The 24,460-nt window shown below is 39.7% G+C and overlaps 2 protein-coding genes across 2 annotated transcripts in view; both read right to left on the bottom strand.

The window, feature by feature from the left end:
* ppih (peptidylprolyl isomerase H (cyclophilin H)) overlaps window positions 1–3,308 on the bottom strand; it is a 31,337-nt gene extending 28,029 nt beyond the window's left edge. The window contains exon 1 of the mRNA XM_034173166.1: window positions 3,133–3,308. Within this exon, the coding sequence (XP_034029057.1) occupies window positions 3,133–3,198 (66 nt within the window). The 5' untranslated portion in view covers window positions 3,199–3,308. The remainder of the gene's footprint in view (window positions 1–3,132) is intronic.
* Window positions 3,309–4,643: 1,335 nt separating this feature from the next.
* taf10 (TAF10 RNA polymerase II, TATA box binding protein (TBP)-associated factor) lies at window positions 4,644–8,513 on the bottom strand. Its single transcript, XM_034173165.1, has 5 exons — window positions 8,200–8,513; window positions 7,725–7,879; window positions 6,525–6,589; window positions 5,112–5,226; window positions 4,644–4,922 (listed from the first exon to the last, which is right to left on the bottom strand). Exons 1-5 carry the CDS (start codon window positions 8,327–8,329, stop codon window positions 4,833–4,835), a joined length of 555 nt encoding a protein of 184 aa, XP_034029056.1. The 5' UTR covers window positions 8,330–8,513; the 3' UTR covers window positions 4,644–4,832.
* Between the last annotated feature and the right edge of the window lie 15,947 nt (window positions 8,514–24,460).

Here is a 24,460-nt window from a genome sequence, read left to right as displayed (position 1 = left end):
TTAAGGCTAAGTAGGGATGCTTCGAATGTACTTCAGTGTGCTTACACTCTTAGAAAAAGCGTTAATCTAGGGAAAGTGACTAAATATTGTATAACTCATTGTGAATATCAATATACCTATGCAATATAGCTGTTTGTGAGCACAGGGCAAAGGAAAGATGCTACTCATGCACTCTAACATATTTACACTCTAAAATAACAACAGTGTTTGAACGGAAAGAAATGCTTTTTTATTAATTACAAGAAATCAATTTTGCTTTTATGGCCATAACCATTTAGTTTACAATTTAAAACACTCAGTTTACCTTATGCTATATGTTCCATAACATAAAATCATGACTCCATATTTAATTTACTTAAAGTGACTGAAAGCTGTTTTCATGCATAGAAAAAGAAAGTATGCTACAAATGCACTTAAACATAGTTTACACTCTTAAAAATAATGGTAAATTAATGTTACAATTTAACCTCTTTCCATTTTGAACCATACCACCCTGCTAATGTATAAGGATGTACAACGACGTATGATGCCGCACGACGGACGATACATGATCACATAAGCTCAGTTGCAGTAGCCATTCTCTACATCTTAACAAGGTCCAATCTTGATAACTGGCCCCCTACATAATAACCATATGATCGTATTGTCATATGAATAGCAAAATATACACTGTATTATAACCATGCAAACACCCTTTTAAAAAATGCAGGATACAGGGCTAAAATCAAATGTCTCCCGCTTTGACATGACGATTCTATCCCTTAACTGCTGGACTATACCTGTTCAAGGCAGTTTGTTTTAGGGAAGACTTTAATCCACTAGATGGCAGAAACGCATTCTGATGTTGAAGAGTGAAGAAATTAAGAAAGATTTCCTCCAAACAGACATTGAAATATCCTGTGTAATATATCTTGCATATCCGGTGTGACAGGATATGCAAGACATCACTTTTTATACCTGTTCAAACAGGCAAAGGAAGATTGTGCACGTGTGTGTGTGTTGGGGGGAGAGAAGCAGCGGACAACATCAAGACACATACCTGCCAACATTTGAATTTAGCAATGTTCCTACACCCATGTACAACCACGAGTGTCAAGGGCACGACGCGTAACTAGGGTCGCCCGGGGGCATGCCCTGACCCACACAAATGCGGGACTAATGGGCGTCCTGCACACACCCGTGCAGGTGAATACCGGGACGGTCCCGCCAAATGCGGTTCGGTTGGCAGCGCTGCAAAATGAGATAACGAGAATACGTTCAAATCAGACAGTTGGGTTATTTTATTCTACCTCATTTATTTATTTCATCTTTATAGGGGAGGTGATGGTCTAGTGGTTAAGTTGTTCGGCTTGAGTCCAGAAGATCATGGGTTCAAATCCCGCCTGACTGGAAAATCACTAGGGGCCCTCGGGCAAGGCCTTTAATCCCCTATTGCTCCCGGTGTGTAGTGAGTGCCTTGTATGGCAGCACCCTGACATCGGGGTGAATGTGAGGCATAACTGTAAAGCGCTTTGAGCGTCTGATGCAGATGGAAAAGCGCTATATAAATGCAGTCCATTTACCATTATAGCATTTTGCAATTACTTGCATTGTAATTAATTGTATTGTAAGAATAGTTGCGTAAATGCTAATATTCTTTCTACTTTAAACTGTAACTTGACTATGAATTTGCTTATATATATATATATATATATATATATAACATGAAATGAAATTTTTTAAAAATGTCTATTTAATGCATATAAAAGCTGCAGAAAGGATTTCTTGGCCGTATCTTTCTTAGCAAGTAATGGAAAATAAAAATGATCTTCACAAATGAAGTTGGTGGTTATGTTTTCATCCCTGTTTGTTTGTTTGTGAACAGCCTGGAGCCCATAATTTTTCATATATCATTATAATTTTTTCTTATTGACGGTTCAGTCCTTATTAGGTAAGAACTGATTTAATTTTCAAGGTCAAAGTCAGAAAAATCTTGGTAAAATCCCTATCTTTTAACATTGAACTGATTTTCAAAAATTCGTAACTGTCAAAAAACAAACTTCCTTTCATATTTGAGAGCGTTATGGAGGATGGCATATTTTATCGACTTGACAGCTTGATCCAGATCAGATCCATATTACAGATTTTGTGCCCATTTAAATTAAACATTGAAAACCCCACTTAATGTATATTTTACATTATTTCTTAATCAAACCTGCCCTAACTATTTGAAAGTGATGTGCAGACTGGCACTCACTATCGCCTGACAAAGTTTGATCTGGATCTGATCCAGACTGTGAATTTTGTGGACATTTGAATTTAATACTAAAAAGCCCATTTGGTGTACATTTTGCATCAATCACGCACATTTGTGACAATGAGGTGCAAACTGGCACTCTCAATGAATAGACTAAGTTTGAGCCGCATCTGATCCGTACTGTAGATTTCTAAGACATTTGAACATTGAAAAGCCCTTTTGATCTACACTGAACAAAAATATAAATGCAAAACTTTTTTTTTCATTTTGCTCCTGTTTTTCATGAGACATGTCTATACCGAGGAAAACGCACTACAAGGACAAAATAAACCGAGTAAACTGACGTTCTTTCACTCTGGAACAATACTCATATCAGAGTCCACAAATAACCACGGATTCAACACAAAACCATTCCACTGATACCCAAAGACTGTCTGAAGGGATCAAGCACCAAAGACATCCAGTAACAACTACACAAGACAGGAAGCACCGGAACTTTTTTTTTATTATTTCTGATTTACTTAATTTCCAATTCAGTAAATGAGAAACAAAATAAATCATTGTAATTTTTTGGTTCAGCCTTCGGCTTCTCACGTTTCACTCGGGTAACCCCTGTAGGCTTATTTATAAAGAGAATTAAATCAATGAGTAACGACTAACATTTTCGTACTGAAGCTAAAGTCCAGCAGAAACTAAATTGCGAGTTCGATTCCCAAAACCGTATTCTGAGGAACATCGAATTTAAAGTGTTCACCACATAACTAAAGATTTTAAAAATGTGTGAACCTCAGAATTCATTACATCAGCATTATTTATAATTTCGAGACGCAGTGACGCTACTTTTAACGGTGCAGTTAGCCGAGGCTAACATTAGCTCGCTGGAGTTCTCCACTCACCTGCCCGCCGATGGTAATATCGAAGAAAACGATCGGATTCGTAGGATTACTCGGTTGCATGGACATTATGAGACTTTTCTGCGATGTTTTATTTTATTTTAAACACGTTTGTCAAGCAATTAGCGCTAAATGCAACTACGGAAACTCACAGGTGTCATTCTAAGGGTCGCGCTAAGGACAAAACAGTAAGCACGTTTGCGTGGTGAAGACGCGTGCTTGAAACTTATTATAAACTAACACGAATAAATCCAATGCTAAACGCCTTTCAACCTGTTTTGTTGTTGTTGTAGTAAATAAACAGAATTTATGTATTTTAGTTGCTACGCTTGTCTTTTTTAATAAGTTTGAGAAAAAAAATGTTTAAATGTTTATTTCTTTGCCAGTGTTATCTGTAGCTATTTTTTGAAGGAAAATGAAAATTTAGCATCAGTTATTATGCACTTATTTTATTGCCCAATTTAAAATAATTAAATAATGAACTGAATAATAATAATAATAAACAACCATCAACAATGTAAAATTTTGGTCCAACAGTATAGAATCCAGTAAAGTCAATTTGTAAAGGAACCCACCAAATAAGTAAATAAAAACACCCCTAAATTGGATTACATTTTCCAAATGTTAATCAATTATCAATTTAGTTATTTTTCTGAATCCTTTCGTCACCCTTTTGTGTTTCTTTAGCTCCCCATAAACAAAATTGACCACTGGCTTCATACTGACATTCATTTTTAACTCCGTTGTCTCACTGTATTAATTTTCTTTACCTTAGTGTCTCGCCCACTGGAAAGAGCCCATGAAAAAACTATTACATTTTTTTTTAATTCATTGAATATGCAGACAACATACAAAATGAAGAGGAAAAAATGCATATTGTTAAGGATTAGCCAACCACACAATTTGTTTTTACTGCTGAATGTTATAGTTTGTCAAAAGATTCCTTTTGGGCAGAAAAAAATTGTCTTGTAAAACAGACAAAAGTAAATCCCATTTGCCAATATGGGATTTAATTTTAGTTTAAATAATGCCACCTTTGTACTCCAAAGCAAGTAGCCTTTTTATTCTCAATGTTGCTAAAAATGTTATTTGAAATTCATTCATTCAGATTTGAAAAAATGAGCCCGTTTATCCCCTGTAATGTTATTCAAGAAACTGTTACAAACTTATTTTTTTTTGTTAATTATCTGATTGACTGCAGGTGACCCCTGATATTTTTTTGTTGTTCAACTCAGCAATAAAATTATGCTAAAAGTCAGGATTTTTTTTTTTTTTAAACAAATGGTTAAAAAACGTAAACAGTTCCATCGGCTTCTCCGTTTTTTCCCCACACCAGACATGAGATGGATCTGCGTGTTGATTTAGCACAGATTAGATCAGATTTTTAAACATATTTAAAAATCACATATTTTACTATTAGCTAAGACATTAGATACATTTTGCAGCTTTTAATAATTTCTGAATTGTTACTTTACACAGTACTGCATTTTCAAGAAGTACAATACTGCTTGAATAGTCTACAATAAGGTTTTTAATTGGGCCTTTTTAAACACTGGAATTTTATAATTTCACAAAATGCAAAAGTGGCTCAAACATTGCTCAAAGTCAAACTTGCAAAATGTGTCAAACGACTAATGTGTCAGCAGACACAGAAAATAAGCAAAAAGGGGGAAAAACTTTTAAGTCTTTGATGCAAGACACTTTTATGTGAAATAATATGGTTTTTTGACATTGATGCCATATTCTGAAAGGGCAGGAGTCAGGTCCTCCATCGTCAGGGTGTATTTCTTGTCCTGCATTGTAGAAACAGGAAAAAAAATACATATAAATATATCTATTGACATATATGTGCATCATTCACCACAAAAGAACAACAGCTACCAGGTTTTTATCATTTATTTGACTGACATTCCTCTTTTGACAGATATCACTGTCAAAGTAACGCATGCAAATTAACATGTTAGAAAACATTAAATATAGACCTTTGTCTTGTTTCTTGAGCTTCCTGTAGCAGTGCCCTTCATTTTACAGTACTGCAGTGCATCATTGGCAATGTCAGAGATAAACTTTTGAGAAGCGAGGGAAATTAAACGAATTCTGTGGAGGGAAAAAAAAATGTAATTATTGTTGTGGTATTGAAAGTCTATAATTTAGTCAACCATATTCACTCATATTACATCTCAGGTGCTCCGTCCAGAGCCAGAGCAGAGTGCCTGTCTCAGGAGACAACCGCGCACCGAAACACACACAGTGACTCTGTTCTGTGCACCTCTCAGCAAGCAGGCGTGCCTGCAGCCACAGGGAGAACCAATTTGCCAGTGATATGATAACCGCTTTGCGGCGCAGATTTTATTTATTTATTTTTTTTGTGTCATGAAAAAATGCCACCCCGGGCGGCCGCCTGTTTGCCCGTTTCAAAAACCACTACTGCCACCAAGATAAAAAAAGAACGAAAATGTATGGCAATTACCTGCAGACCATTACAGAGACAGGGTTATGAGATGCGAATCCAGTGTTTTCAGTTCTATCCACTCTGACCCATTTTAAAAAAGTATCGTTTTTGGCCACCAAAAACAAGACACCCTGTGAGGGAGCTGTCTGCTTTATTTCTTCTTTTTCAGCTGAGAACATGACTGACAGGCACTGTGCAGTGAGGGAGAAAGTACATGTCGCACACCTGCATTACCAGGATGCTTTATTCAACGTGTTCAACATCTTTTCTTGGTTAGTCATGAAAAACGAAAGCAGATTTTCAACCTGATCACTTGGCAATGTAAATGTGCGTACTTAATTTAATTATACCACACCACAAGTCCTGACTTTAACAATTGCATACGTGCACATCACAATGGCGATGCTCAAACGATATATTGCACACCCCTAGAAAAAGAATAAAGGTTGCCAGGTCTGTGTCATGTAATGTAAAATAATTTTACAGGCTCCACAGAAATGCAAGGGATTACCAAAGTATGTCAAATGTTGTGTTGGAGAATAGAAATGTAGGAAGATCGTAAAAATCACAACATGGCTAAAACAAGACAGATGACAGATTATTGAGGCTAATCACGTGCATCCTCCAAGACCCTTTAATTTCTTCCAAGGACAAGGTTTGTAACTGTGACCTTCCAGGATGAAATGTGAAAGTGAAACAATGCTTTAGATATATCCATGTGAGCATTTATTTTGTCTCCACAATATTTGCTAAAGTACATGAGCAAGTCAGTAGTTACAAAATGACACCAGTAGCCCAACAAATGGTACAAAAACATAAATTAAAATAATGACATATTTACTTAAGATGGAGGCAAAAATGGTTCTGGTCACTTCAGTTGGTAATGGAAATGACACCTTTGTTGTATTGTCTGAAGTATACTCACACGGTTTCTAGTACTTACATTCTTGGATCAGATGCCTCAAATCCAGCCCGGTTGAGATAGTAGCCTGTCACAGCATCGGGAATCTGAACAAAGAAAGAACAGGCCTTAATGGCAAGTTAATATTCACACAGCCTGTTTTCACTTCTACAGCCACCAGAGGGCGTGTGTGAGATTATTACAGTTTGGATTCAGCAAAGATACAGCTGTGACTACAATTTAACGAACTGTACGAGTCCTTGGAGCCATTATGTCAGTGTTGTTGCACACATTTTTTTTTCTTTCTCTCCCCTGCAGCATTTCCACAGTTTGTACCTGCTGGGTGGCCACCACAAAGAGAGACAACCAAACCTGTCAAAGGTAACCATCTACCACAGTCAGGCGAAAAGTAGGCATCCCCTTACCCTTCTTCAGGCAGAGCAATGTGAAAATGCCGTAGCTTTCACTCTCTCACAATTGCAAATGAAAATTGGACCAAAATTGTTAATTGGTCCAGAAGCAGGCCAAGGCCACATCGGAATTCTGCTACTGTCCAAGACTCTCATTGTCTGGATAAGGAAGTATTATTAAAATTTCCAGGCGTTTCATGCATTTCAGACAAAAATAAACCTGAATCCATTTTGGTCAAAACTGATGCAAATTATTGGTTGAGCTAAAAGGATTACTACAAGGAATAGTTTGCACCACCTGTCATACTTGGTTATCAAGTTACAAAAAACCTTTTCTTTGGAGACCAATCATTTAACATGGTCAAAACTGCTCCATTTATTAATTCTTTTAGCTCAACCAACAATTTTCAGCACTTTTCAATCAAAACTAGAGCAACTAAGTTTTGATCCCGTACAAACTGAAATGGAGTTTTGTCACCATTTTTGCTGTTTTTACGTCATAGGATTCTGTCATAAATATCCAAATTATACCTTTTTGAAATCTTTAATATGATTGGCGCATTTTAAAATTTTAACCCCTCTGTAATTCTGCAATGGGCTACAGCTACCACACTGGGATGGTAACCATACATTTTTGTGTACATCATGGTTTGTAAGTGTCCTTTAATCCCCATAGGTAGTACAAATTAGGTCAAAGTTGACGACTGGCTGATGGACTAAACTGCAGGACACCAAAGTTGTATATCTGTGGCTCTCAGTGATTCAGCTGTGCACAGCAGGGCTGTTTCTCTCTTGTCAATATGTGAAAGCAACATAATTGAACAATTTTGACCGTGGGAGTGTAATCCTCCAGCTGCATGAGGAAATCTGCCAGTGGCGTAGTAACAGCGGGCTTCACATCCCCATTGGCGATGCCACCAGGAACGTAGATGCCGTTGGAGACAGACGCGTCTGATGAAGGTGTCACCATGGCTACTGACGTTGAGGCTGTAAAATGAATATTTGGACCCAATAAGTTAAAATAGATTGGTTTAAGTGTTTAAGATACATTTCTGTGGAATTATGCATTTGCTACACGTAACATAGAAAACATCACATCTGTTGATACATCTAAACAAGTTTAAATCCTGCATTTAAATTCTACAAGACAATGATCCTAATCTAAAGCTCGTTTTCATTCATTTTCTTCTGGGTATCCGGTGCGGTAACATCAAGCAGCTCTTCCCACACTTCCCTTTCCTCAGGCAGGTCCAGTCACGTGACTCTTCCAGCAGGGGTCCAGCATCTGTAAATATTCCAGAACTCACCGTTAATAGTGACTGACGGGATGCTGCTGGCACTGGTTGCTGTACTGTCGTTTGCCACACAGTTGCTGGCTGTTGAAGTCGTCGTCGACACTGCGGAGGTGACAGACGGATTAACGCCGTTAGGCTCCATGTTTGCTAACACACCAGCGGGTAACTAACGCATAAAACCTCACACAAATAACTTCTAGCTCAATATTTCTACGTGATTTACAGCTCTTACAAAACTATTTCACGAAGCATATTGTTGCAAAGCAATATTGATGTAAATTTTTAAGAGCATGAAAACAGCCTTCGGGAAAAAACCTAAAAAAAAAAAAAGAAGCTACACCGGAAGTGGCTACGTCTTCTTCTACTGTCGGTTTATCGGTGGCTGGCAAACATATTACTTGTTAGAGCGCCGCTGTGGGTGTGTATAAAACAATGCACCTCCAAAAGTTACGTCATTATCTAGCGCATGGGGGGGGGGGTCCAAGAGAGAAGCATTGAATACTTTGTCAGCCTTTGAATATTGTTTTGTAAATTCTATATTCATAAATGCAGAGTATTGAAAAGGACCCCCAATTTACACGGACGTCTGGCTGAATTTGAACAATACGAGGTCTGTCAATAAAGTATAGGTCCTTTTTATTTTTTTCAAAAACTATATGGATTTCATTCATATGTTTTTACGTCAGACATGCATGAACCCTCGTGCGCATGCGTGAGTTTTTCCACGCCTGTCTGTGACGTCATCCGCCTGTGAGCACTATTTGTGGGAGGAGGAGTCCAGCCCCTCGTCGGAATTCCTTTGTGTGAGAAGTTGCTGAGAGACTGGCGCCTTGTTTGATCAAAATTTTTTCTAAACCTGTGAGGCACATCGAAGTGGACATGGTTCGAAAAATTAAGCTGGTTTTCGGTGAAAATTTTAACGGCTGATGAGAGATTTTGAGGTGATACTGTCACTTTAAGGACTTCCCACAGAGCGGGATGTGCTGCCAGGCGCTGTCGTCAGCCTGTTTCAAGCTGAAAACCTCCACATTTCAGGCTCTATTGATCCAGGACGTCGTGAGAGAACAGAGAAGTTTCAGAAGAAGTCGGTTTCAGTATTTTATCTGGATATTCCACTGTTAAAGGAGATTTTTTTTAATGAATTAATGTTAGAATTAATGTTAAAGAATCTGTTTATTTTTGTTATTATATAATTAATTTATTTATTCTCTATTTCTTTCTATTTTTAATGTTAATACTGTGAATGTTATTGTGGCATTGTCTTTTGTTTGTTAATGTATTTGTTGAAATGAAGATTTGAAAAAAATCAAAAAATGAAGGCGGGGGGGGGTTACAGATTAGGCGTGAAATGTTGAATGACAGGAACTGATATGGTGCATTCTGGTGGAATCTAGCACCAGTTCAGGGGCCTAAGATGAGGAGTTGGGTGCCAGCTTTGACATTCTATCTATGTGGTGTATTTCTCTGTGCCTGATCCAGCACACAGCAGCCTGAGTGCTGAGGACCCCAGTGACTGAAGAAGGCCAAGAACACACAAACGTTTCATCTGTCTGCAGCAAATAGATGGTTGTTTTAAAGATGTAGGGTTGAACCGGGTGTCTGCCAGGCTGGTTGCCATCTAGGATCCCAGGTGTTTGGTGGTTTTGTGGATGTGGTGAAGCGCGGCGTCAGTGCATGCTCCTAAACTTAACTGTCTTCAAGCCATGTAACATACATCTCATTACTATTTTGTAGACTTTCCCTGTTACACCTGCAGACACCCCTCTCCACCTGCCTGCACCTTCTCCTTCACCTCTCCGCCTGCCTGTACTCTCCATGACTTTGAATAGCTGACACCAAATCTTTAACCTCATGGAGCATCATCCTTCATTGTGTGCACTGCAGTGTTCCACTTTCTGACCTCTCATTCAAACACATGAACTCCATCTGGCTTCAGTCCCCTTCTCTCCAGTGTGTACCTCCACCTTTCTAGGCTCACCTAAACACGCTGCCTCCTGTCATCAGAAGCCAGCATCATTTACAGAAACACCGCCTGTGAAGTGGTCAAAGGAATCTTTTATGTTCACAACAGTTTTATGTGTTTGACATATAAACAGAAATGGCTGTGTTCATGAGAGTGCATGTTTCTGTGCAAACTTCCACAGCTCACACAGCTGAATCAGATTTTAATTTACACCATCTTTCCAAGACCCACTTACAACAAAAATAAATTTACAAACAAGAACAAACAGAATGACGTACTTTATACATAAATACCTTAAAATCAGTTAAAGAGGAATTCCAATATTTTATTTTAAATGTTTTTTTTTTATCTTGGCTTTAAATGTTTTGGGTTCAGGCAAATATGTACAAACATTGCCAAACGATCTAAGACAGAACTGAATTCATTTTTACTCATTTATTTATTTATACATTTTTAACTGATGCCTCGAAAGGCAACCAAAAATTTCTTAACTCCTGTTATACAAACAGGAGTTTCGAGTTGTATTCGTGTTGGAGACCCTTACTTGTTGTTTCTACTTTACAGAACTTAATGCGCCACAAACACACTTTCACTTAAGGTTGTGATAGTAATATTTGGAACCCAGAGCATTTACTGCATTAACTGCAGTTTATGACATTATTTCAGTTCAACTTTGAAGATTACTTGGCGAGTTGAAGTTCTTTTGGCGAGTGTGATTGTTTTTCAGGTAGCCGTCACGCGGTCTTAATGCATTATGGGGGAAATGCTGACTATAACCACGCCCCTCTTTCGGGAAACCGCTTTTTTAGCTCTCAAACCAGCCAGCGGCTGTTCTGCTAAAATCCATGTCTGTTTTTTTTTTTCTCTCTCTCTCTCTTTCCCAGCAACCATCATTTACAACATCGCCGTTTTCCTTCTGTTTGTAGGCATCGACTTATAAGAAACGAGCGTTCTTCAGACAAAGATTAAATGCCTATGCCTAGATCGTTCAAGGGCATTAAATGCTTAAGAGCGTTCAAGGCTTCTGTTCCACTTCCCCACGCACCAATCTGATCAGTTGTTAAATGTAGCGCTTTTTAAATTTATATGAACATTTATATAAACATATGCCAGTGGTCCTCAGAGGAAAAAAATAACTACAAGTAAAAAAATCAATAAAGAAAATCTGCAGAAACCATCGATTTCTATAATCCACTATATGGCGGATGCTGTTGCCAGCAGCCTCCATCTTTCTTATTGTTATTCCGCGTCGTCATTTAAATAGAGTGAGTTATCTGAAAATGCTGTTTTGTGCAGCGTTCAGGTGCTGCCACAAGCCGACAAAGGAGTATCAGCTGGTTAAATAATGGTTAAATAAATAAAAAATAAATAATAATAAATCGTGTTGTAAGCTTTCATATGTGTGTATTTTATGTTATATTAATGATGTGGGGAAACGACTAAAACTGCTGAATAAAGGCTAGAATTTTTTTGTGTGTGTTGATCTGTATTCTGTAAAGTAGTGACTTCAGTTGTAAACTGAATGTTTTGTCGTGATAGATATCTCACCATTCATTTAGCGATTCAACTAGAAGTCTCACTTTCATAAGTCTCAATTTATCCCTTTTATCTCAATTTTATCCTTTTTAGCCTCGGGTTTTTAATTCACATCAGGTTTTCCATCCTTAGATATTCTGTAAGAATAAATTCATAGAGTGGAAATGTTTTTTCTCTCAATTTGCTGGGTCAGCTTGGTCCAGAAATTATTGAATAATCTTGCTTTCACCCTGCCTGGTGTGACTGTTTCATGATATTTATTTTACAACCCCAATTCCAATGAAGTTGGGATGTTGTGTGAAATGTAAATAAAAACAGAATACAATGATTTGCAAATCCTCTTCAACCTATATTCAATTGAATACACCACAAAGACAAGATATGTAATGTTCAAACTGATAGACTTATTGTTTTTGTGCAAATATTTGCTCATTTTGAAATGGATGCCTGCAACACATTTCAAAAAAGCTGAGACAGGGGCAACAAATGACTGGGAAAGTTGATGAATGCTCAAAGAACAACTGTTTGGAACATTCCACAGGTGAACAGGTTAATTGGAAACAGGTGAGTGTCATGATGGGGTATAAAAGGAGCATCCCCAAAAGGCTCAGCTGTTCACAAGCAAAAATGGGGTGAGGATTGCCACTTTGTGAACAACTGCATGAAAAAAAAAATAGTCCAAGAGTTTAAGAACAATGCTTCTCAACGTTCAATTGCAAGGAATTTAGGGATTCCATCATCTACAGTCCATAATATAATCAGAAGATTCAGACAATCTGGAGAAACCTTGACCTTCGATCCCTCAGATAGCGCTGCATTAAAACTGACATCATTGTGTAAAGGATCTTACCGCGTGGGCTCAGGAACACTTCAGAAAACCATTGTCAGTTAACAGAGTTTGTCGCTACATCTACAAGTGCAAGTTAAAACTCTACCATGCAAAGTGAAAGCCATACATCAACAACATCCAGAAATGCCGCCACCTTCTCTGGGCCTGAGCTCATTTGAAATGGACAGACGCAAAGTGGAAAAGTGTGCTGTGGTATAATGAGTCCACATTTCAAATTGTTTTTGGAAATCATGGACGTCGTTTCCTCTGGACAAAAGAGGAAAAACACCATCCAGATTATTACCAGCGCAAAGTGTAAAAGCCAGCATCTGTGATGATATGGGGGTGTGTTAGTGCCCATGGCACCTACAACTTACACATCTGTGATGGCACCATCAATGCTGAAAGGTACATCCAGGTTTTGGAGCAACACATGCTGCCATCCAAGCAACGTCTTTTTCAGGGACGTCCCTGCTTATTTCAGCAAGACAATGCCAAGCCACATTCTGCACGTGTTCCAACAGCGTGGCTTTGTAGTAAAAGAGTGTGGGTACTAGACTGGCTTGCCTGCAGTCCAGACCTGTCACCCATTGAAAATGTGTGGCGCATTATGAAGCGCAAAATACGACAACAGAGACCCCGGACTGTTGAACAACTGAAGTTGTACATCAAGCAAGAATGGGAAAGAATTCCACCTACAAAGCTTCAACAATTAGTGTCCTCAATGCCCAAACGCTTGTTGTTAGAAGGAAAGGTAATGTAACACAGGGGTAAACATACCGCTGTCCCAGCTTTTTTGAAATGTGTTGCAGGCATCCATTTCAAAATGAGCAAATATTTGCACAAAAACAATAAAGTTTAGTAGAGTAGAGTAGAGTAACTTTATTGATCCCCAGGGGGAAATTAAGGTGTCAAGTAGCTTACACAAATACACATAATGCCCACATGGACATTTCAAGACACACATATACACAACAAGCATTAACACAGGTCAAGGTCAAGGGGAGGAAAAAAAAAAGCAATTGTGCAAAAACATATCCTGTGAGTTGAGGTAGAGGTAGTGCAACCATCCCTGGTAGTTTTTGTGTAGGCTCTCAGTTGTCCAGGTGGTTTCCATAATAGAGAAGCTTGAATCTTCGACTGGACTGGGTTGCTCAACGTGAGGACGTTTCGCTTCAAATCACAGAAGCTTCCTCAGCTAAAATTCTTGCTCTGGTAGTCTGACTTCTGTCTTGACTCTTGTAGAGAAGAATAAACCAGAAGCCAACAAAAGCTGGAGTTTTTAACCTAACCAGAACCCTATACCGAGAGGCCAACTGCTATAGGCTAGTGACTAAACAATAGCTCTAATTAGCACCTATTGTGCACTTTCCTAATGATGGGATGGAAGCCTCCCCTGATGGCTCCCTTGACGACTCTCCTGATGACGTGAATGACTCATTACCATGAACAAAAGACTGAAACTGCTTTGACCTGAGTATCCCATTGTAAACAGGGGACAAAGCGTGTCTGAGACCCGCCTCTTGGTTAAGTCTGGGTTTCAACTGTTTCTAACTTCCTTGTCCTCAAATGTGTGGTTAGTGTCTTTCAGGTGGAGATGAACTGCAGACTGAGGTCCACTGGCGACCTCTCTGCGGTGCTGGTATAGCCTCTTGTTTAAAGGTTGCTTAGTCTCACCTATGTAGTGTTCATTACAGTTTTCCTGACATCTGATATAATACACTACATTGCTCTGTTTGTAACTAGGGATCCTGTCCTTAGGGTGAACTAATTTCTGTCTCAAGGTGTTAACCGGTTTAAAGTAAACAGGGATTTTGTGCTGTCTGAAGATCCTCTGTAGTTTTTCCCCTACTCCTGCTAAATAAGGGAGAGACACTCCTCTTCTTCTTGTCTCTGTCTCCTGTCTATCTGGTCTCTTTGTTTTCTGGGACTTCTGCACTTTGTCCAGGGACCATCGTGGGTACCCACATACTGTGAGGGCTTTCCGGACAAGTTGTTGTTCTTTAGCCCTTCCCTCTGCAGTTGTGGGCACCTGTAGGGCTCTGTGTTGAAGAGTCCTGATCATCCCGAGCTTGTGTTCAAGGGGGTGGTTTGAGCCAAAGAGCAGATATTGGTCAGTGTGAGTGGGTTTTCTGTAAACCTCTGTCTGGAGCTGCCTGTTCTCTCCAGTCGTAACATCACAGTCCAAGAAGGCTAAATGGTTGTTTCTATTGTGTACTTTGGAGGAGTGGACCAGAGTCTATGATGATGGGTTACTGTTTGATGTATTGTATTTTGACTTTCTAAAGGCTTTTGATTCAGTGCCACATACTACATTGTCATACAAATTGTATAAATTAGGAATAGTAGGAAAATTTAATTTGTGGTTTGAGGACTTCCTCAGAGGTAGGAAGCATGCTGTTTGTTTAAATGGTACAAGCTCCTCATACCTGAGTGTTACTGGTGGAGTTCTTGGGACCTGTCTTGGGACCAGTGTTATTTTTAGTATGATTTACCAGCACTCATAAATATGCAATGTAAAGTTTTTCCGGATGATACAAAACTTTACCATCCGATTGTATCACTGGTTGACCATAGCCATGTACAGAATGATATTAACCTTTTAAAATGGTCTGACAAATGGTTATTGGGTTTTAATAGTAGCAATTGAAAGTTATGTATATAGGTAGTAAAAATCCAGGTTACGAGTACGGAATGAATGGAATTATAATGGAAACTGTAAAGGAGGAGAATGATTTGGGTAAATGACAAGTTAAATTTTTCCAAATATATATGTAATGCGTAGTCAAAGCAAATAGAATTTTGGACATGATCAAGAGAACTTTTACCTATATTTCCAAATAATCATTTTTGATCTTGTTTAAAATTTCTGTCAGACCTTATTTAGAGTACTGTCTCCAGGTTTAATCCCCTCATCTTCAGAGGTACAAAAATGTATTGGAAAAAGTTCAGAGGAGGGCCAAAAAAATTTGTACCAGAATTGGTTGATTTACCATACCAAGAGCATTTAAAGCAATTGAAGCTTAATACTATCAAAAATGGAAGGGTTTGTGGAGACCTGATTGAGGTTTGTAGTTTTGAAAATATCAGGCAGGATTTTGTTTTCTAAAATAGAGTTTATTCAGGTTTGAGAGGTCACTCTCGCATGTATGAGATGCAAAAATATGATCTAAATATGATGAAATTATTATTTTTTTTCTCATAGAGTTGTAACTTTGTGGAATAGCCTCCCTCATCATGTGATAAATGCTCCAAGTGTCATTACTTAAAATAAAGTTTTGATGATTTTTAGAATGTTTGATTTGCACTGTGATTGATGATTTTAACTGATATTTAGTTTTACACTGTGATATTTATGAGTTTTACTATACTTTTTATAACTAATGATGTGTGTTTTTATTATTTTTTATACGTTTTATACTTTACACAAAAAATGATTTATAAATTAAAAATTTTGAGGCTGTGATCAGATTGGTGGGTGGGGAAGTAGAACAGAAGCCTTGAACGCTCTTGATAGACATTTAATCTTTGTGTGAAGAACGTTAACTTCTTACAATTCGATGCCTACAAACAAAAAGAAAAGCAGCAATGCTGTAAATTATGGTTGCGGGGAAAGAGGAAAATTACTTTATACAAATATACATTCATTTTAGCAGCAAAGCCGCTGGTTTGAGAAGTAAAAAAGGGGATATTCGAAGGAGGGGCATGGTCATAGTAAGCATTTCCCCCATAATGCATTGAGTCGGCGTAACGGCTATCTGAAAAACAATCACACTCGCCAAGTAATCTTCAAAGTTAGACTGAAATAATTTCATAAACTGCAATTAATGCAGTACGAACTCTGTGTTTCAAATATTACCGTCTCAAAACCGTAAGTGAAAGTGCGTTTGTGGCGATTTAAGTCCTGTAAAGCGGTCACGTTGTCGTAAAGACATAAGGTCAGGAAAATTGGAAACTTAAAAAAATTTTTGGTCTGCCTTTAGGGGCTTTAAATACTTGGTCAAAAAGGAGCTTTTCAATTATGCACTAGTTTTTAAAGATGTTTCTTTACGAACATCTGCTTCCATGTCTGACAACATATTCGGGGGTGCACCAGGTTCGGGTGGATCCAGATGGAGTTCACGTGTTTGAATGAGAGGTCAGGAAGCGGAACGGTGGAGTGAACACTGAAGGATGGTGATCCATGAGGTTAATGATTTGTTGTCAGCTTTTCAAAGTAATGGAGAGTGTGGTGGAGCCGGGTGTCTGCAGGTGTGAAAGGGAAAGTTTACAAAACAGTAATGACATGTATGTTACATGGCTTGAAGGCAGTTAAGTCAAGTTTAGGAGCTTGCACTGGCGCAGCGCTTCGCCACATCCACAAAACCACCAAACACCTGGGATCGATCCTAGATTGCAACCAGCTTGGCAGACACCCAGTTCAATCCTACATCTTTAAAACAACCATCTACCTGCTGCAGACAAATGAAAATTGGATGTGTCCTTGGCCTTCTTCAGTCACTGGGGTCCTCAGCACTCAGGCTGCTGTGTGCTGGATCAGGCACAGAGAAATACACCACATAGATAGAATGTCAAAGCTGGCACCCTACTCCTCATCTTAGGCCCCCTGAGTAACAGTTGCTAGATTCCATCAGAATGCACCAAATCAATTCCTATCATTCAACAGTTCACGCCCAAGCTGTAACCACCCACTTCCTTCATGGTGTACACTAAAACCCAGAAACTGTCGTATGCACAAAAACATTCAGATGTATCAAAGTGTGCATACGCACGGATCCAGGCACATTCCTTTTGTACATCCCAATCCACATGGAATTGAGTGCACATGCAGAAGTACCACACTCCTCCCTGTCCACACCCTCATCTGAATATGCAAATATGGAACCGTAGTCTGGATTGGTGGTGGTGGTGGTGGTGGGGGGGGGGGGGAGCACTAAAGGGTTAAAATGAAAGCGCATATGACACCACAATTCTAATTCTGGGGACAGTGTTGTGTGGGCCGCCAGAAGAGGAGGTACTGCTGGCCCACCACCAGAGGGCGCCCTGTCTGGAGTGCGGGCTCCAGGCACCAGAGGGCGCAGCCAGGGTGACAGCTGTCACGCATCACCTGCAACAGCTGTTACCAATCACCTGATCAGCAGGGGTACATCAGCAGGACGACGTCTCCACCTCTTTGCCGAGATATGGTTCTATCTGGAAGGTAACGTTCTCAGCTGACCGTGAGATCTTTTCAGTAACCTTTTGTGACTTTTGTGCATTATATAGCAGACTCTTTCCAATGAGAGGTGGAGGTAGTTTTCCTGCCGTGTGGATTGCTGGGTGTAAACGCACCCACATTTAATTGTTTTTTTTTGTTCCTCGCCAGCAGTACCAGGTCCGACACGCGGAGGCAGTGGCCACCTGGGAGTTCGGGACTTGGCGGCTCCAGTATTCCCGGGGTCTGGTGGCGGCGGAAATCGTGTGGTTCCGGTTCTGCTTTGGACAGACGTCTTCTATCTTCGAGCCTGCCCACACGACACCTTCTGTGATTTGACTTGTTGTCTATTGTTGTAATCTGTTGTGTTTGTTGTGCCCATTCACAACAGTAAAGTGTTGTTATTTGACTTCCTCCATTGTCCGTTCATTTGCGCCCCCTGTTGTGGGTCCGTGTACCTACACTTTCCCAACAGACAGCCCCATTATAGCTCAGTCATTCATCTGTCCCCATCAGAAACATGGTACTTTCTCTTTTGGGCAAATTACACGGCAAACAAAGCAAAAATGCAAAGAAAAAGTGAAGATGCGATGGAAGATGGGCATGTGTTGTGGTTTGGTTATGACCCGAAGCTTAAACATGTTGAGGTGGTTGTGCAGGTGTCGATGAGAGACCACAGCTGCTCTATCCAGGTCTGTAAATCTCACTAAAACTTACCGAAACAATGTCATCCATTTGCCTCGTCTTCCATTCACCACTGGGAACCAAAGAAACTGCACTTTTCATAACTGCTTCAATGATTGCAGCCGAAAACAAAACCATTTTTCTGTTAGAAGTGATGCTGTGCTTGTGCAGACTGTCCCAGGAAGTGGTCAAATCCTGCAATATCACGCAGGGGTTCAAACTTGATGTGTCATACCTCATACTGACAAAGTGAGGAACCTTGGGGTAATTTTTGATCCCACATTGTCTTTTGACCTCCATATTAGAGATATTACAAGGACTGCTTTCTTCCGCCTGTAAAATATAGCGAATATTCATCCCATCCTGTTTATGGCTGATGCTGAGACCCTGATTCATGCATTTTTCTTATAGATTGGACTACTGCAATGTTCTGTTTTTTGATTTACTGCAGTCCAGCATTAGGGGTCTCCAATTGGTTCAAAATGCTGCTGTCAGATTTTTGACACGAAGCAGAAAGTTTGACCACATTACAGCCATTTAAAATTATTCACGGCCTGGCACCTCCCTACTTAGATGTCCTAATTAAACCCTACGTACTGGCCTGGGCTCTGCGTTCTCAGGCTGCAGGACTACTTTGTGTCCCTAGGGTGAATAAAAAGTCTGTGGGTCATAGAGCTTTCTCTTATTGTGCCCCCGTTCTGTGGAATGATCTCCCTGTGTCAATAAAACAGTCAGATTCTGTAGAGACTTTCAAGTCCAGACTTAAGATGCATTTATTTTCTCTCTCGTATAGCTAGCATACTGGCATAGTATGTTACTAAGCTTTCTACCCTTTTAAATTTATTATATTAGTAACAGAACAGGTCTGGTTTTTCCAGCCGATTAATTCCGCCATTTATTTCTGACTGATTCTGCTCTTTTTCTGTCTGTCAGAGGTGCGCATGGCATAACACTGCAGTCTGCATTTGGAATAGACGTTGCTGTGGTGACAGGCTCACTGATGGCTCGAGGAATGAATGCTGTCCCTGAACCCCAAGGTGCTGGAAGACCACTGGTCAACTCAACAATTGCACCTTGTTTTTCCTGTTTTTATGCTGTTTTGATTTCAGAGGGGACCATGCATTCACTGTTGTGGCTCCAAAATTATGGAACGACCTGCCTCAATAGATTAGAGAGATCTCATCAGTGTCCACTTTTAAATCTCTTTTGAAAACCCGTCTATTGTCCTTGGCCTTTGACATTTGAGACATTGACTTCATTCTTTTATTTGATTTTGTTGCTTTTATCATATTGTTGTTATTTTTATTCATATTTTATGGCTTTTAATTATTTTAGTTGTATTTTGTTTACATTTTATGTGACGTATGACTTTTGTGATGATTTTTATTTTCTATACAGCAGTTTGGTCCACTTTGGTTGTTTAAAGTGTTGAATAAATAAAGTAGGTTGGTTGGTTGGTATCAGTTGAACTGCCTTCAGATCAATGTGGGGAAACCAAAGAGCTGGTGATAGATTTCCGCAGTCACAGGCACTCACCACGACACCAGTTAAGCTCCAGGGAACAGATATTTAGATAGTGACCTCTTACAGGTTCCTGGGTGTTCACCTGGACTGGTCAAACAACACTACTGTACTTTAGTACTTTATAAGAAAGGCCAGAGCAGACTCTACCTGCTGAGGTGTCTTGGGTCCTGCTGCTTGCTGTCAGACTCCACAACCAGCACTGCTCCCAGTCGACCACTCAGATCACTCACATCATTGAAGTAACAATTTTCTGTTTGTCATGTGCAATAACACTTATACATTCTTGTACAATAATACTTGTACACTCATGTGTAACTTCACTTGAACACTTGTGCAATATTACGCAGCATTCTTTTATTATCTTGCTTGTCAATAGTGTAGTCTGTGGTATATTTTGTTATTCTTGTATTTATTTTCTTATAACTTATTTCTGCATATGTTACACATATGTGACTGTCCCTTTGATGCTGTAGCGTTTGAAATTTCCCTGTCATGGGACGAATAAAGGATTATCTTATCTTAAAAAAATAATATAGCACCTTCAACTGCACCACAGACTAAAACAGTTAAATGTGGTCTATTAAACATTAGGTCTCTCTCTTCTAAGTCCCTGTTGGTAAATGATATAATAATTGATCAACATATTGATTTATTCTGCCTTACAGAAACCTGGTTACAGCAGGATGAATATGTTAGTTTAAATGAGTCAACACCCCCGAGTCACACTAACTGTCAGAATGCTCGTAGCACGGGCCGGGGCGGAGGATTAGCAGCAATCTTCCATTCCAGCTTATTAATTAATCAAAAACCCAGACAGAGCTTTAATTCATTTGAAAGCTTGACTCTTAGTCTTGTCCATCCAAATTGGAAGTCCCAAAAAACAGTTTTATTTGTTATTATCTATCGTCCACCTGGTCGTTACTGTGAGTTTCTCTGTGAATTTTCAGACCTTTTGTCTGACTTAGTGCTTAGCTCAGATAAGATAATTATAGTGGGCGATTTTAACATCCACACAGATGCTGAGAATGACAGCCTCAACACTGCATTTAATCTATTATTAGACTCTATTGGCTTTGCTCAAAATGTAAATGAGTCCACCCACCACTTTAATCATATCTTAGATCTTGTTCTGACTTATGGTATGGAAATAGAAGACTTAACAGTATTCCCTGAAAACTCCCTTCTGTCTGATCATTTCTTAATAACATTTACATTTACTCTGATGGACTACCCAGCAGTGGGGAATAAGTTTCATTACACTAGAAGTCTTTCAGAAAGCGCTGTAACTAGGTTTAAGGATATGATTCCTTCTTTATGTTCTCTAATGCCATATACCATGCTGCTATAGACGTAGACTGCTGGGGGGTTCCCATGATGCACTGTTTCTTTCTCTTTTTGCTCTGTATGCACCACTCTGCATTTAATCATTAGTGATCGATCTCTGCTCCCCTCCACAGCATGTCTTTTTCCTGGTTCTCTCCCTCAGCCCCAACCAGTCCCAGCAGAAGACTGCCCCTCCCTGAGCCTGGTTCTGCTGGAGGTTTCTTCCTGTTAAGAGGGAATTTTTCCTTCCCACTGTAGCCAAGTGCTTGCTCACAGGGGGTCGTTTTGACCGTTGGGGTTTTACATAATTATTGTATGGCCTTGCCTTACAATATAGAGCGCCTTGGGGCAACTGTTTGTTGTGATTTGGCACTATATAAAAAAAAAATTGATTGATTGATTGATCTTACTTGCTGGAGCTGTAGGACACCAGTGTCCCGTCCTCGGGGATCCTTTTTTTATTTTTATCTCTCTCTCTCTCTCTCTCTCTCTCTCTCTCTCTCTCTCTCTCTCTCTCTCTCTCTCTCTCTCTCTCTCTCTCACACACACACACACACACACTTCAAGTCGGTGCGTGGTTTACAAGTTCCTTTGGCTACTCCCTTGTTTGGCACTCGGGGTTGCCACAGCAAATCCAAGGTGGATCTGTATGTTGATTTGGCACAAGTTTTACACTGGATGCCTTTCCTGATGCGGCTCCACGTTAGATGGAGAAATGTAGCAGTGGTGGGGTTTGAACCTGGAACTTTCCACAGTGAAACCGAGTGCACTAACCACTTGGCCACCACCCCTGCTGATTTACTCAGGTTTATATTTGTACTGAAATACTAGAAGCCTTCCAGTGTGCACCTGATTGGAATGTATTTGATAACATTAAGAACAAAAGCACAGATTAATTCCAAAGTTTACATAAGTGTGAAGTGTGTCAATAACCATCTCTGCTCCAGATCAAGCTTTGTGCATGATTAATTCTAAGTGTTGTTATCAATAAAATCTAAAAAAAAATACATCTGCTGCCAGGGGGAAAACCATCTTGGAGGCGTTCCTTTTTGCAGCGAGCTGAGAGGAACAACGAGCAGCAGCGCACGCACGCACGCACACACACACACATTTGAGCTCCTCAAAGCAAAAAACAAAAACCTTGCCACAAAACACAAAAAGGATAAAATGCTCAACATGCCACAACATAATATTGTTTCCCAAATGTAAACTCCACATAAACAAAGAAGTGCACACATGCGTGCAAAGCCGGCTCCAGCCTCTCTCACAATCATGGCACATTAAATAATGTCCATGAACTCCTGGAAATAACTTTTTCCAATGTGACAAATCCATCTCTGTGTCCAGGTAGTCTGTGGCAGATGTCCCATGTCCATCTCCACACCTCCAGTAACCACCATCCACACAAACAGCATGTCACCACACTTTAGGTTCCAAAATGTGACACTCTGAAAAAGTTAAGAGTTTCAGGGTGAGGCGTGTCGTCTCCTCTCTGTAAATCCGAGGCATCACTTTCGAACAGCAGCTCAGACATTTTCAGATGGAGCACGTTCGTTTCCCTCTGTCTGACAGTCACTGAGATCTTTCTGTTTTGCTAATAAGGATTTCACACACTGAAAAATGCCGAGAATTGACGAGTGAGACGTTTCCGGAAATAAACCTGCTTACGCACAGAGTCATTTAGTCAACAGAGATGACTAAATGTTGGCACATGTACAGAGACACAATTATGAGTAATTTTATATTGTCTTATTAACTGGGACAACAAAAAACGTGAGATACGTCCTTTAAAACATTATCCTGAACAGACTCTTTTTAACAAAACGTTTACTGCACCGAAAGGCACGTCAAAAATTTTTTGAAGGCTATACAAGCCTAGCAATTAGGACCAGGTGGTATGCAAAAAATATATATAGCCGAGTACAGATTTTAATGCACCACGAACACACTTTCACTTAGGGTTTTGCAAAAGTAATATTTGGAACACAGAACATTTACTGAATTAACTGCATTTTATGAAATTATTTCAGTATAAATTTGAAGTTCTTTTGGCGAGTGTGGTTGTTTTTCAGATAGTCATCACGCAGGCTCAATGCATTATGGGGGAAATGAAATGACCACACCCCTCCTTCGTGAAACCTCTTCTTTTTAGCTCTCAAACCGGTGGCTGCTCTGCTAAAATCCATGTCTGTTTTTTTTTTCTCTCTCTCTCTCTTTCTCCGCAACCATAATTTACAACATCGCCGTTTTCCTTCTGTTTCTAGGCATCGACTTGTAAGAAAGGAGCGGTCTTCATACAAAGATTAAATGTCTATCAAGAGCGTTCAAGGGTTCTGTTCTACTCACTGATCTCGATATGTTCTACTTCCCCGCACGGAGAGATTCAACGTGGTGAGTGCTAGTGACGGGGTCGATGAGGCGTCATGAAGCGTTTCAACACATTGCCAAACTATTGATACTGTGTCGATACTGTGTCACTGAATACTGACAGTCGTATTTCTTTTTGTATAATTTCATATCTTCATTTAAATTTAAAATCTTAAATAATAATAAATAAGGTGAACATGTATCATAACGTGAAAATCTAAGTGAACGTGTTGCTAATGAGGATGCTGGACTGGGATTTTATTTTCTACAAATTTTTATTAAAAAAAAAAGAAAAGAAGTTGTTCCAAAGTCTTGAATTTGATTCTGTTACTCTTGTTTGACGCAACTTCTCCAGCTTTAGAAAACACCCGCTCACAGGGCACAGATGAGGCTGGAGTGCAGAGAAATTGTAATGACAGCTGTAAGAGGATTGGATATACTGTCTTGTGGTTGTCCCAGTATCTCAGAGGATCCTGGGACCTGGCAATATTTGCCTCTGCCAGGTACCTCTGCACACCTCCTGGATGGCATCAGCTGTGGCACTTTTGATCTGCCTGCCCACTTCGATGTCGAGATGTTGCCAAAGGTCGTCTAAAAACAACAATGTGACATTTCAGTACATGATTTCCAAACAACAACAAACAAATAATGCTAAATAACATGCCTCAAGTGGGTGCAGACGGCTGTTGTGCAGACAGCCCTGGCTGGGGCTCATTTGTGTGTCCGATTACAGATGCACACTCTGACCGCAGTCTACTGATAGCCTCATCGCACTTGGAGGAACTGCAGAACCTGAGTGATTTAAATCTGGGGTCTAGAAGTGTTCTTACAGTCAACACACTTAATGACTCCA

Source organism: Thalassophryne amazonica, chromosome 6 (genome assembly GCF_902500255.1).
Source record: "Thalassophryne amazonica chromosome 6, fThaAma1.1, whole genome shotgun sequence".
Classification (NCBI taxonomy): Eukaryota; Metazoa; Chordata; class Actinopteri; order Batrachoidiformes; family Batrachoididae; genus Thalassophryne; species Thalassophryne amazonica.
This window is presented reverse-complemented; position numbering and strand designations above follow the sequence as displayed.